Raw genomic sequence first — 14987 nt, forward strand, 5'->3', positions numbered from 1 at the left:
AACAGTCTACTCACAAAAAATGGAAAAATGTGATTTCCAGACCAATAAAATAGTCACCAAATTCAGGTCAAAACCAATAAATATTTTTGATCTTCTCTACAATGAAATGTTCCCAGTTTTGAGATGGACTTCTTAAAAAGGTTCAAGTACTATTCATCAGTATCTTGAGGATGGTTCTTCAGATCTGAATTCTTACAGTTTTGTGGGGTGGGTTTTTTTGTTGATTTGGGGTTTTTTGGGGGTAGAAGGGAGGTGATTGTTACAGATAGTCCCTCACAGGAATTTAGTAGCTAGCATGTTATTTATCCTTTTGAATTTAGCTAGGAAAAAAAATGATAATGTCAAATTCAGTTTGTTATAAGCTACATCCTCCTAATCTGTGTTTCAGTAAGTAAATACATATATTAGAGGGCATTTTCCAGTTGCAGAAATGACCACATATCTCTAAGAATGCCTTAGCTGAAATTTCAAACTGAACGTTTTACTAGTAGCACTTATGTGGAACGTAATTCATAATTTAAATTCATCCCGCACTCCAATACTTGAAGTAGTTATTTAGATGCATAAAAGGTCTAGTTATTCATTCTTTTGACTGTCATGTTAAAATGAGCAGTTTTAATTGTTGTGAATAAATAATATGAAGGAATCCTTTTTAATGACAGCAATCTTTAATTTCAAGATGCTGGTGAGTAAAGCCTGTTTTATAAGAGAAACAAATGAACTCCATGTTTTTCCTATACTGTAGTCAGTTTTTTTTACAATAGAGTAATAAGTAGCAACTATTAGTTTAAAAATAAAATTTTAAGTCCTCTATACACTTACCTATTGATTTGGTCATTCAATGTATCTGGTCTGCATATACAGCCATCTTTGTATTTATGTGTGTCTATTGTATTTCAAATAAAAAATGATTGTTATTTTAAGGGATAGCTGGTTTAGCAAAAATTATCCTGGTTAACTAGCATACAGATTTGGTCCATTATTTTCTTTTGTGAAATAATAATGAAGTTAGTCACTGTAAAATAAAGATACAGCAATAGAACATTTATTTAATCTTTGCAGTGGAAACGATGATGGTTTGAACATTGGAATTCTTGATATCTTTGGCTTTGAGAATTTCAAAAAAAATTCTTTTGAACAACTCTGTATCAACATTGCCAATGAACAAATTCAGTTCTACTTCAATCAACATGTCTTTGCCTGGGAACAGGTATGTGTTGAGTATTTTGATGAAGATTTAGTATTGCTGAAAATATAAAACCTTGTCTCAAGAAACTACACAGTTCCTTCTCCATAATAGGTAGTAAATTGCAAATTACAACAATTTTTTTCTGAGTATGTATTATGTGAAGCAGTACTTGCTATTTACAAGTAAAATGCCTACACAAAATGCATTAAACTTAAAATTTACAGTATCTAAGCAACATAACACAGTGATAATCAGTTTGATGCAAATGTAATGTTGTTTTCTTGAGGAATAACATGAGTGATATAATCTATCATCCTACAATAAAAAATAAATGAGTGGTAACATTATTTTTAAAGTGCAGTGTTCATAATAGCTTACTAATAAACTTAATGAACACTGAAATTCCATTATTAAAATTTAAAATCATGCAATTATTTTGTTTTTATTCAGGAACTAGATCATCTAAGCTAAATAATGACAGATTTATCTAAATAAGTTGATGTAAAACAGAGGAAATTAATAAAATTTTAATAATAAAAGTTTATGAAATTGGAGAGTGAAAAACCTCAAAAAATACCATCACAACTTTGTAAATAATTCCATAAGAATTAAATTAGCCATCTTTAAATCAGTGTTCAATATTGTTATTTGAGGAAATAACATACCTGGGGAAAAAAATACTAATCTTGCTGAAAATAGAAAAAATCCAGAATTCTGTTTGAGCAGAACAGTTATTAAAATTTTAGGTGAAATAACACTTTCACTGTTTCAAAATTATTTGGGTTTATGATAAATAGACTAAAATGCTTCTGAACACTGGTTTTAATTATTAGTAGAAAAAGAGTATTTTGTCAGTTGTGATCAGTACTTGTTTTAAAGATGAGACATAAATAAGTTTAGAACGGGCCTACCTATGCAGGTCTGTACATGCATCTGTTAGTCTACTGGTGTGTGTGTATATATAACTGTGTGTAAATGAATTTTCTTTAATAGCTCAATGTTTTAGCCTGTTTGCAATTATTTCAGAAAATACTGTCTTGCAGTCTTAGACCTTGTAGTTTATATAGATTTATGTGGGAGATTTTCAGTCTCAAGTATTTCCTTGTCTTTAATACTGTCTGAAAGTCAGAGAGAAATTAGCCTCAACTGCTATAATTACTTAGGTATGTTCTCTTCAAAGTGCATAATTCACACAAAAAGAGCGCTTGGTTACTGCTGTTTCTAGTGGCTGGAAGACGGAAGTAGCACAGACTGCAGAACTGGTATTTATTCCAGGCACTGACCAGGTCCCATGATCTTGCATACGTCTGCTTTGCTCAAGTGTTCCCTAACTTGATCCTCAGTCAAGACCAACGCCAAGAAGGCATTCTCCACCTTTTCTGTGTCATCCATGCCTGTTTAGCAGCAGGATATTTTCCCTAGCCACTTTTTTTCTGCTGATGGACCTGCCTTGGCTTTCCTAACCCTACCCCTGTACACCCAAGTACTGTGCTAATATTCCTTTTCTCCTTTAATTAGATGTGGGTCTTGTTCACTGTAATCTGCCTTTACTTGTTTCTAGATACCCTCATACAGAACATTTTGGCCAAAACTGCATTAGTGTGGAGGTTTGTGATGCCACCATGCAATAGGTACCTGTTGTTCTCCTACATGTGCCCCACTGCGGAGAGATCAGGATGGTTATTTTGCTGCTGAGGAAATTAAAATGAAAAGAATGAACCTCTGATTTTGACAACATACAGTTTACTTGTTTCTCAGTATGACACTTGAGGACCTTATGGAAAGGGAAGGTGGTCTTTACAGAATCTCTTAAGTATGTCTGTTTTACCCACACCCAGTCATTCTCCCATAGCATTCATTGACACACAACCACATAGAGAACATCAAGATACATGTGTATTCAAGAGGTGTGGCCAGGATCATTTGTGAGCAACAGAGAATAAGGAACACCAGCTAACAAGTCTTCATCATGTCTCTTGGGTTCTTGTTGCTGAAATAGTTTTTGGACAGATCTCTTAAACCCTTTAGCAATCAGCAGTTGTTATGGGATGGTTCTTTGCCTCAGAACCTTACTTATTTCAGGCTCTGTAATCTTCAGGCAAGGTCAATATTTGGTTTTGCTTGTTTAGAATATATACATCATTGTGCCTACAGTCTGCTTCCTTGGTGGGAAAATGAAAGGCCTTTGTGATGCACTGTAGCCTTGCAGTCATCCTCCTGTTGTCAGATTTAGAGGGTGTTCCACAGCTGTCTGTGCTAGATTTTTATGAGAGTGCAGACCTTCTGGTCTTGATGTAAACAACACTTTTCTCAATTTTATTGCTGCAAACAAATGTTCTTCATTCAAATCACAGGCCATTCTTCTAAGACTCTTTCTTCTGGTGCTTAAACTCACAATTCCATTAATACTTCATTTATACCATTAATAATATTTCTATTGCACATGTTCACATCCTGCCTGTAATACTAAGATGTCTACTTTAATTTACATGACACCACTGCACCAGATTGATATTGAGCTTCATTATATTATCTTGTAGTAGTCTCCAAAGATATTACCACAGCAGTGCAGAGTGAGCTATATGGATTAAGTTTGTGCAAGCGTGGGTGTAAATCCCCCCACTTTCGGTACCAGGAAATGACAAATGTGTTACTCTGCATTACAACCCAGTGGTAGGATGATTTGCAGTATGATTCATAGTCATTATAAGACATCACTTTTCACTTATCTATAATGTGTTTGTCCCAGTTTTACAAGAACAGTCTCCAAGAAAGCAGGTGGCTTCAGAATCTTTTCTGCAGGGACTCTCCTGTGTTAGCACCAGTAATGTGCTTTAATTGCAAATACAGGACCTCCCTGCAGACACACATAAGATATTTGCAGGGAAATAGAAAATGCAATTCCTAAATTTTTGGTGCATGGGAAAAAAAGAAAATCTTTTCAAAATCACATGCCTGAAATGAAAAGATCATTGGGTCATTGTTCTTGTTAATGGCACAAAGTATCACTTAGGTAAAAGCCAAACAGTAGGATGTCTGTCTGCCAATCTGGAGAACTTAAGTCAAAATGAAGGGGATTTATTCTTTTCTGTTTGCATTTAAGACCAAGGGCTTCTAGGCCTGAATGACATCTTCTTTCCATAATTTAACAGAAAGACTGAAGTGGGGAGTATAGTAAATCTAAAGCTATTTTCGATTCCCAGTACTCAATGGAGACAAATAGACACATCTCATTCTCCACCGACTGAGTGGAAACGTGGGTTCTCAACTAAGGCACTTCTTTTATGTGTCTATAGTTGGACACAAGCTTGTTGGAACAAGGTTTTTTTAGGTTAATATTAAGCAAAGCAAATATTTTGCACCTTCAGTCAGGTCCTTTAAGGTGTTTCTCTTTGTCGTGGTTTTACCCCGGCTGAGAGCCGAGATCCACGCAGCTGCCTGCTCCTTAAAGGAAAAGAGCAGGGAAAGAGGGAAGGGGGGGTGTGAGAGGCAAGGGAAGGGAAAAGGAAGGGGCAAACAACCCCAAAACCAAGAAACTAAAAGGCCCGTGGGTTGGGATAAGGATAGTTTACTAAGGTAACAGAAAGATACAATATAACAATGCTAACAGGACTTTAGAGCAAAAATATATGGAGCTGTTGATACACAATGCAGTTTCTCACCAAACCCACAACTCAGGCTGTGCCACCCAGAGCCGTCCCAGAACCCGACCGTCCCCCAAGAACCGCGCGTCCCGGAGCCGCCCTCGGCCTTCCTCCCGTCAGCCCCCGATATCCTGGGCAGGACGTAACTGGCGTGGAATACTCTCTTTGGTCAGCTGGGTCACCTGTCCTGGCTTCGCCCCTCCTTTCTCATGAAGAGCTGAGAAAGTCCTTGACTGTCTGACAGCAACTAAAACCATCAGGGTGTTATCAGCACTGCTCCCATTTTAACTCCCAAACACAGCATTCCATCCGCTGCTACAAATGAAGTTAACTCCATCCTGACCAAAACCAGGACACTCTTAAATGTAAGGTACTGACGTAAGTTAATTCTCTGTCAGCTTCACTATCTGTGGGTAACACTGGACATCAATACTGCCTTCTCTTTTCTTTCTCATTTGTGATTTTTCCATAAAAAGTAAAAGATGCAGTATCAAGTACCTGAAATGTTTTGGAAAATGGCAGATTTACTGTCAGTTGGAAGAATGCTGCTTTTTGCATTAAATATATGCAATGTTTATTTTACATTCTTACAAAAATTTAATCTACTTTAAAATGGAAACTCATTCTGAGTAAGTCTTTGGTGTTTCCATTTAAACCAAAGCATCATTACACCTTGTTCTCAGCAAAATTCCATTACCTTTTTTATTAAACATGGAGACTATTTCCTAATGCATTAAATAATTATTTTGTGATTAAGTGAAACGAGGTTGCACAAGCTAACGCTGTCTAGTTTTGATCATGGAAAAGATACTGTGCAATACTGACATGAGACAGAAGCCAAAGTATTAGTGTACCTCAGTCTTTCCTTTTGATATTTCACCCATAGGAACACTTTCTCGTGGATTATGCTTTAGAATTTCAATGAGCAACTGCTATTTTTAGGAGCTTTCTTGTCATTAAACATCATGGGAGATTACAGAATCCTATAGCTGATTCATCTTATTAATTCAAATAAGATCTATTTCATTACAGTTTTATGATGTGCATCATTAAGGCTTTTATCCTTGCTGCTTGTATCCTGATAATATGGCTGAAGACCAGTGTTGCATAAGAAAATGTAATATGATATCTTATATCTGAGCCATCTGTCACGCTGATGCCTGGAAGACTTGGTTATCAGCCATCCTCCAGGAGCCCATGGGAAGTGATGGAGTGAACTGCTCCCATGTCTTACTGGGCAGACAGCAGCATTACCAAAACCGTCAGCACTGACACTGGGTTGTCAAGGTGCAGACACAAAAGACTGAAGGGTCAGATACACCGCAGGCTTGAGGTCAGGCCCTGCACGCTGGCCAGGCAGGGAGGGGAGCAGGTGTTGTCATGGTGCGGTAGTGCAGCTATTACAGACCTCCTCTTTCATCAGCTCTCTGAAACAGCCTCTCGCACAAGCATTCAAAATTGGAAAAAGTTAATCATTAGATAGTTTGTCTGTGAGAGCTTGAGGATGTCTGAGTGTCACAGAAACACTCTTCTCTGATAGATCCATTCTGAGCAATCTCTCCCTTTTTCCCCCTCAATAAGTGTCCTCTTGATAATCCTAAGCGGCAACAGCTGGTTTCATGAATGTAACATCTCTGTATGTCAGTAGAGCTGTAGCCCTCAGGTGAGCTGTCCCTACTTCAGTGTTACCTTTGAGAGATAACATGGACTCATTTTCTTCTGGCCAGTAGCTCCTATAGGTATATAATTAACTTCTTGCCTATATCACTGATGCATTTACTACTATTCTGTCTTATCCTGCTACTCAGGTTATTGATTAAAATAAAAAGCAAAACTCCACCTGTCACTCCACTACTTCAGGGGAGACATGAATGAAGTTAATATGTCTGAGAGGAGGAGCCCTGTTGGGACTTACACCCTTGTATGGGCATAAAAACGGAGCCATAACCTATGCTTAGACTGAAGAGTGTCCTGGCAGAGTAGACCAGTCTCAGTACTGGAAGGTTTTAGGTGTATAGTATGTGCTCTCTTTCAAATGGATCAGCAGATTTATTTATTTGTGCATATATTTCCAGGACTTTATTCATTTTGCCATTTCTTTCTGGCTTAAACATTAAGAGGTATGAAGTCTAATAACATTCTTTTCTGTTGTATGTGGCAATTAACTCCTTTTCAAAATGTTCAATATATTGCTTTCTTCACTCATTCAAACTCAACTGAATGACACGTAAGGAGAGGTCTCTCAGGGTTAGAGGTCTTTGAACTCATTAATATTAGCCATCATTCATGTTTATGACACTCTTCTCACAATGAGTTCAGGATAGCGCAACTGTGATGTTGAGACCATACGTTAATGCAACACTTTTAGAAAGCCCTATCCTTTGGAAGACGGATGATTGTTAAAGTAGATCAAAAGGCTTAATTATGTGTTCCAAACTATAACCTGCACAGGACTGAAGGCAGCTCTCATCTTATGGGAGCACAGTGCAGTGGGCAACTGCATTAAACAATGCTGATAAAGATAATGGGGGGAGGGGGGCAGTTCCTAGAGCATCCTTCTCTTGGTAGACCTACGACTGTCCTCTGCCTTGATGAAGGATTAAAGAAAGTAATTCCTGTATTCATCAGCTATAAATTAAATTATTTTCAAGGTGAAATCCAAAGGTATTTGCACTCTTCAGGAGAGAAGAAAAAAAACCAAACCACAAAACAACCAAAAGAACCCCGCCAGCTTTTTATATTGGCTTTAATCTTCCTGAATGCCTTTCCCTAGTTCCTAAAAAGGAGTGACAATGCTATAGAAGCCAACATGAGACATTTTTTTTTTAATTTTTAAAAGCATGTATATCACTCTTTAACCGTATACACCATACTTCTCTACATAAAACCTTTTCCAGGTGTTTGAGCCTGGGGAAAAAACAGCTGAGACCTCATAGTCACTTTTGTGAATCTTGCCCACTGCATATCACATAGATCTGAGAAACAAATTTAAAATGTAAATGTAATTCTAAATGATTTGAAATATTTTTTACATTTCAGACAAGGGAAGTAAACAGACACTGAGATCTCTATCAGCAAACACTGTATCTTCCTCAGCTCTGTTTCTTTAATTCTTCCATATTCCTGGAAAGCATCTTATTTTACCAAATATGCCATGGGAAGCACTTGTATATCCAAAGGCAAATTAAATAGCCTGACAGTGTGATAGCTCCCAACTGACATTTGTTCTTGCAAAACCTTGATGTCTTTTGCCCTTGGGCATGCTATTTCAATGTAGTTTTAATTTGCTACAGTTGACAGTTTGTGAATTATTTTCTGAAGCATTTCTGTATACACAGACAGAACATGCCTTCTGTTGCTTGTTACAGAATGAATACCTGTATGAAGGTGTTGATGCGAGAGTTATAGAATATGAGGACAACAGGCCTCTCTTAGATATGTTCTTGCAGAAACCAATGGGTTTATTGTCCCTGCTGGATGAGGAAAGTCGATTCCCACAAGCAACAGATCAGACACTTGTAGGTAAGTATATGGCTTGTTTCACAGCATGAAGGATGTCTCTCTTAGATTTCTGTTTGGTGAGTCCCATTCAGGCTGTATGCTAGGTGTGTTTTGAGTGAACCTACATTCCAGTGTCACAGTATGTTTGAGGGAGGCATGCATACAGGGATGGATGTGTCTTTGAAGTTGATAGAGAAGCATCAAGAGTATAAGTAATCCCAAGATTCATCAGCCCAGAAAGCCAATGTCATACTGGGCTGCATCAAAAGAAGTGTGGCCAGCAGATTGAGAGAGGTGATTCTACCCCTCTACTTTGCTCTGGTGAGACCTCATGTATGAAGGTCAAAAGCTTAGAAAGACAAACAATTTTCTGAGGTTACACAGTAAAATATTTATACAAAGTAAGTAACCAGTCCAAGAGCTCCCATATTGTCTATGCAGTGCCTTTTGTTACAAGACCATGAGGGTATCTTTGTCCTTAAAAACATCAGTCTGTTTTGTGCCTCTGTGTTGTCTGAGAAGTCAGGCAATAGCCTTAGAGGGATATAGCTTCAGAAGACAATTACTGTGCAGTAACTCCAGTGAGATAAGCTATGTGTTTCATTTCAGAAAAATTTGAAGATAATTTGAAGTCAAAGTATTTTTGGAGACCCAAAAGAGTAGATCTAACCTTTGGGATTTATCATTATGCGGGAAAGGTAAGAGACCTAATGGTACTAGTTGGGGATTGTGGAATGGTATGGCTGGAAGGAAATAAGTCAGATGTGTTGGTTCTCAACCTTCATCTATTCAGGCCAGATATGGAAGTGTTGGCAGTGCTTCACACATCAAAAGTAAATTGAAAGTTATTTTCCCTCATAAAAAAAAAGCAATAGCACAAGTGTATTTTTCTTAAATGTCACCAGGTAAATGAACAGATTGTATTATAGAAGAACAAAATACAACCATTATGTAATGCACCTCCATGCTTTTCCCCTTAGGTCCTCAAAGTCCCAGGCCAGGCTTGTTCCCACTACTTCAAATCAGGACCCTGCCCCATTCTTTCTACTACGTCCTACACCCGATCAGCCTTAGTTCTGTGCTTGTCATCAGCCAGACAGATAGTGCAAGCCCTGCTTCCTGCTTCACTTCATGAACAGTCTCTCTTGCCTTCTTATAGAAGGCAACGTGCTGTAAATGCATTTCAAACTCAGAAGGACATGCTGATGCACTGCAGCAAGATGCCACTGGTCACCTGCATCTTGCCTTGTGAAAGCAGGACCTCCCATCTCCTTTTGAGCTCTTTTAAAGGGTATGGAGTGGACATTGCTGGCTCACATAGGAAACTATGTTGGGTCTGTGCAGTGCTGGAGCAACTGGCCTGAAAAGAGGCAACATCCTGCCCATCAGTTGCTGGAATATAACTTGCTCCTTGTGTAAGACAGCCAGCTACAAAATGCCTGCAGTAACTCCTCTGAAGCTCATCTCCAGCTGAATTACACTTCACCAGCATAGCATATCTTCCTTCCGAGGAGCTGAGAGCCATCTGTCTCTGTACCATTACTGATTCCAGCCACTTCAGACAGGGATTCCGCCACTGTCCCATCAGCCCTTTCCACTGTTCAACAAACTTTTTAATTTGGAAGTTTCTGCTAGTTCATTACTACTGTTCCTGTTTACTGTGGGACTGTAGAACTATTTATTTCCTCTCCCTTGGCAAGCCTTTCTTGTAATTTAAGACTGTTGCTGAGTTGTTTTGTGATGGTTTATTTCTAAATTAAATATGCCAGTATCTTCCATCCTTCTTCACAGGCCAGGTTTTCTTGTAGGTCCTTTACAGCATCGTTGAGGTAGAGTCCTGAAGGTACATTTTGAGTTAGGTACGTCATTCATGGACTTTTTAGAGAGATTTCAGTTTTCAATAAGCAGCTTGTGATTTTGCAAACTTCCTCTAAAATTCAAAGAGAGACTTCTAGGAAGAGTGGTAAGTCCTGGGTCCAGTACAGCATGATATGAACAGGAAAGAGACATTGTACAATCATATGGGAAATTGTGTGTGGTATGTTTGAAATCAAGTGTTGTTAATTGTACATTTACACATGTACTGGTGCAAAGGGGGACTGCAGTACACTTATAGTGATAAATTCACACTGGCTAAAACTAATATTAACATATCTGCATTAGGGAAAATACGTCTCAAGCTGTGCATTTGCTTTTAGTGATCTGCATCATAATGGTTCAGTATTAAAAACTTGGAACTTTCAGTGATCAAAAGAAAGACTGTAAGAGCAAATTTGATGGCTGACAAACTATTTGTGCATTTTTGGATATTAAAAGCCACATGCTAGAGTGCTTCAATTTACAGTTAATTTTTGAAAGCCCAGATGATGCATAACTGCACTTTTTTAACAGGTTCTGTATAATGCAAGTGGATTCCTTGCCAAAAACAGAGATACTCTGCCAGCTGACATTGTGCTGCTACTGCGATCATCTGAAAACAATCTGACGCGACAGTTGGTAACCCACCCGCTTACAAAAACAGGTATTGGTGTTGTGCTGATCTTATTCTTCTCTAGCCTTCATGATGACCACTACTAGGTTTCATATGACCATTTGTTGATGACTTTATACACTTTGTGGCTTAACTTTCCAACCCTAGAATCTATACAGAATGGAGTCCCAGCCATCTCAAGCTGCAGGGGAGGGATTGGTCTGGTCAAGTGCCAAGGAAGTGGTAGAGGCTTCTTTCAGGGCCCTCTCTTCAGGGTAGGGGAGCAAGACAGGGAGTGGATTGCATCCCTTGAGTTGAGGACTGAACAGAAAGGATCAGGTAAGTCACTGGCCTTTTTTGGACAGGGCATATATAAATTGCCTGTTTTGTCTCAGTGCCATTTTTCTCTGAAGTAGTAGAGAACCAGGGTTGGAGCTTCTAACATCTTCTGCAAAGAGTGAAGAGATGCTTTTTCCCCAGTCGTACAGTCCTTTACACTGGGTAACTGATGGGGTCCTAGTAGTTTACTCCCTGTGTGAAGACACTTATGCTTTACAGTAATAACTTTACCACATCACTTTCTTGTACAACTACATGGGAGATGTAGTAGAACGGAAAAGCTAAACAGGAAGAGCCTAATGGAAATTTCTCTAAAATGTTATCATAGCTTACAGAAACTGAGGATTTGGCAAGGTTCCTTTCCTTCACAAAGAGAGCTTTGCTGGTGGAATGCAGAATTTGGTCTTGAAGGTCTATTTTAAGTAAGTGTTCCTGGGAAAACACTGAGCTCAGTGTCCTTGCCTGAACTTTTGACTTGTTGATATCTGCTAAGATACTAAACTGTAATTTCTGTAGATCCTAAGTCAGGGCCCAGATGGTCCCAAGAACTGATCCCAAGTCTCATGTAATGTTTTGCAAGATAACTGTGAAAGTCCTTGTATTCATCTTGTTAAATATTATGAAACAATGTGTGTAGCCTTTTGAAACTGACTCAAACCATCCAGATCTAGCCAACCAGAAGTTAGATTTCTGATCTAAGTCATTCTGATCTTGAATCAGTAGAAATGTAGAGGTTGGCCAAGAGTCCAGCCCATATTTTCTATCTCAGGTGTTTCTCTGAGGGTGGGATAAATACCTGAAGGTTCTTCTCTGCCCTGAATACAGCAGGGATCCTGTAGACACCTCACTTTCTGATAGTTGGTTAGGTGTGAGCAACCCTTTCTCTTTCCTTCCCACCTTGGGATATTCAGCTAAGCCCAAAGGAGGTTTAGCACTTGATACCATCACATAATACATGATGCATTACCTAGGCATGCCATATGTATTCAGCTGTTTATCCAACTCTTATTCACCTCTTACCAAGAGTAGCTGAACACAGAGAGATTACAGGCTCTCCCAGTGGAGAGTAAGATTCCTGAGGTGTTATGTTATTAGTAAAGCAATGACAGCAGGCAGGAAGGGTTGGTGTTTATAGACATAGAGTGACATGATGGAAAGCTCAACAGAATTTTCATTGTTCCTTTAGAAAACCAGTGTCTGTATAAACCACTGGAATGCACATATTTCTTCAGGTCATCATAATAAAGATACCACTTGGTTAAGAATCACAAGGTTAGACTCTTAAGACTTAAGGTTATGCTAGTAAACCAAACAGGTCAGTGAACAGTAGCTGAAACCCTCCCCCAGGATTGTCCATTCTGATGAATTGTTGCTATGCCTCCCTGTGACAGTTTTGGACCTAGTCAGTTAGCAGTCTCACAGGAATATGCTGGCATGCTTTAAGAGGAAGCACAGGCCAGCAATGGTTTCTGATTAGCTCTGTGGAAAGATATAGCTGTGTTTTTACCAGGAGGTGAAAAGAGTAGTAAAGTATGGGGTTTAGCTGTATTGACTTGAGTCATGCCACTTGCCATCATGGCCAGAGAAGGGTGCTAGCATATTCATTTGGGTTTTTTTAAATTATTATATTTGTAACTTTAGAACTAAAATAGTACAATTACATCCTTAGGGTAAACCACATGGATGCTCTCAGCTGTATCTTTCTTACCTTCTGCCTCCGTCTTTGTTTATTTTTTTGCTCTAGTAGATGACATAAGTGCTGAAGGAGGAATGTTCAGCTCACATTCCATCTTCATGCAACTTCTTCAGTTTGTTCCATCCCAAGGGTGAAAGGACAAATGAGGAATACATCAAAAACATCAATGACATCTGTAATCAGATAGTTACACTGCAGGCAATGAATAATGTGGTTCATCATAATTTTTAGTTTAGATGAGATGTAACCATTTTGGTAGGTTGTTTTCTTTCATCTTCCCATAGGTAACCTGGCACACACTAAAAGCAAAACTACAATCAGTTACCAAATGTGGACACCCCAGAAATCAATCAGTCATACAAAGGTAAGAAAACTGATTTTGTGATACTGCATTGAACCCTAATTTAAACTAGAAAGGCAATGCTGTTACTGGTACTAAAAGTAAGCAAGTAACCCCTTCCTTGGTTTTTCTCCCTCTCCTATTTTCTTTTCTGTTTAGCTGGATATCTTTGTGTTGTGCAATTCATATTCCTTCCGTGAGGTAAAAACCTAACATTTCCTTTCTTTTCTGGCTATAGTTTTATAGCATCTTCAAAGGAAAATATATAATATATAATAATTTCCTAGCTATTTAATAGCAAAAAGAGAAATTAAAATATTGGTGTGGAGTATAGTCAAGTTCCTTAGAGAGCTACTAGAATAACAGTGATGATGAAATAACAGACAGGACCTCAGACATTATCAGGTTATTTGTGGCAGTTATTTAGGTACTGTGTTATCAACTTGTGTACTCTGTGTGTGGATGTTTGTGTATTGTGTAACGTGCTGGTGTAACTCTTTTGTGGTAGTGATCATGCTGTAACTTCTTTTGTTTAGAAAACTTATTTTTTAAATGGCATTCTCTGAGGGGTGCTTTGTTGTGACATTGGAAAGGGCACTACAGGCTTAACACAGATAAAAAGTGTCATTTTCTTTCTTCATCTTTATAGAATGAAGCAGGAGATACTGGACATCATCCAAGAGAGACAACCAGCATGAAAACACAGACAGTTGCTTCTTATTTTAGAGTAAGAGATGATGTTTTTTAGTAATTTCTTCTAGAGTAGTATGAATATTTATTCTTTTACCTTTTGAAATTCACCTGTTGACTTAGAGTCAACAGTGGTCTGTTCAGAGTTTGTGAGCTGCGTACATGGCGCAGTGGTCTGTGCAGTAAAAATATCTAGAGGAGATTGTGGTGTTTCATCTTTAATTGTGCAGCCACATTTCTGTCATAATGATGTATGGGGATCGATACTAATCTCTCACTTGCTTCTTTTCCCATCAAGGGAGATAAAGAGAGGTTGGACATTAGCGGTATAACATTTATTTAAGAGTTTAGAAGCAAGAGGGCTAAGTTAATTAGGGTCTTGGTGGTCACTGCTCACAGGCTGTCCAGAGTCCATCCTTGTGACTCCTTCAGCAGTGCTCTTGATCTTACACTGGCTGTGCTGCTGGTCCTGCAATAGTGAATAGCTGTGAAGAGCATTCTTTCCTCCAAAGTGATGCACAGAGTTGGTTCACTTGCGCTCAGCTCTAAATTTCCAACTCATATTTATTCATACCTTCCAGCAAAAAACATAAAGACACCTGAGATGATGTTCATGACCTATAAGGTTACATTTAAATCTGTGACAGAGAACAGTAAGGAGCAAGTTCTCTGTTAAGTAGATACAGTTGCACAGCTTTTTGGACAGCAAAGGATAAAGAATAAATTCAGCCTAGGTATCATCATGATCCAAAGCTGGATGGTGTTTAAAAGTTCTAGATGGAAATTGTATTAAATCTTAATTGGTGGCCTTTTATGATGGGATTAAAGCACTGTTGGATAAAGAAAGAGGAACTGACATCATCTGCCTAGACTTGTGCAAATCATTTGGCACTGTCCTGCACAAAATCCTTTTCTTCAAATTGTAGAGGTGTTGATTTGACAGATGGACCACTTGGTGAATAAGGAATTGGGTGGATGGTCACACTCAAAAGAGTTGTGATAAATAGCTCAATGTCCAAGTAGAAGTCAGTGACAAGTGGTGTTCCCCAGGGGTTGTTGTGGGATTGTCAGTGACATGGACAGAGGGATCAAGTGCAGTCTCAGCAAGTTTGCTGATG

General features: G+C 38.6%; 1 protein-coding gene across 1 annotated transcript in view; it reads left to right on the forward strand.

The window, feature by feature from the left end:
- The window catches only part of LOC311189107 (myosin-IIIa-like), a gene marked incomplete at both ends in the record, with an annotated part of 60195 nt that overhangs the window by 15133 nt on the left and 30075 nt on the right, over positions 1-14987 (forward strand). The window contains 5 exons of the mRNA XM_084260687.1: positions 1063-1210; positions 8202-8355; positions 8944-9032; positions 10726-10855; positions 13124-13203. Of these exons, the coding sequence (XP_084116813.1) occupies positions 1063-1210; positions 8202-8355; positions 8944-9032; positions 10726-10855; positions 13124-13203 (601 nt within the window). The remainder of the gene's footprint in view (positions 1-1062; positions 1211-8201; positions 8356-8943; positions 9033-10725; positions 10856-13123; positions 13204-14987) is intronic.

This window comes from Gallinula chloropus (assembly GCF_964237585.1).
Source record: "Gallinula chloropus genome assembly, chromosome: 2".
NCBI classification, from domain to species: domain Eukaryota; kingdom Metazoa; phylum Chordata; class Aves; order Gruiformes; family Rallidae; genus Gallinula; species Gallinula chloropus.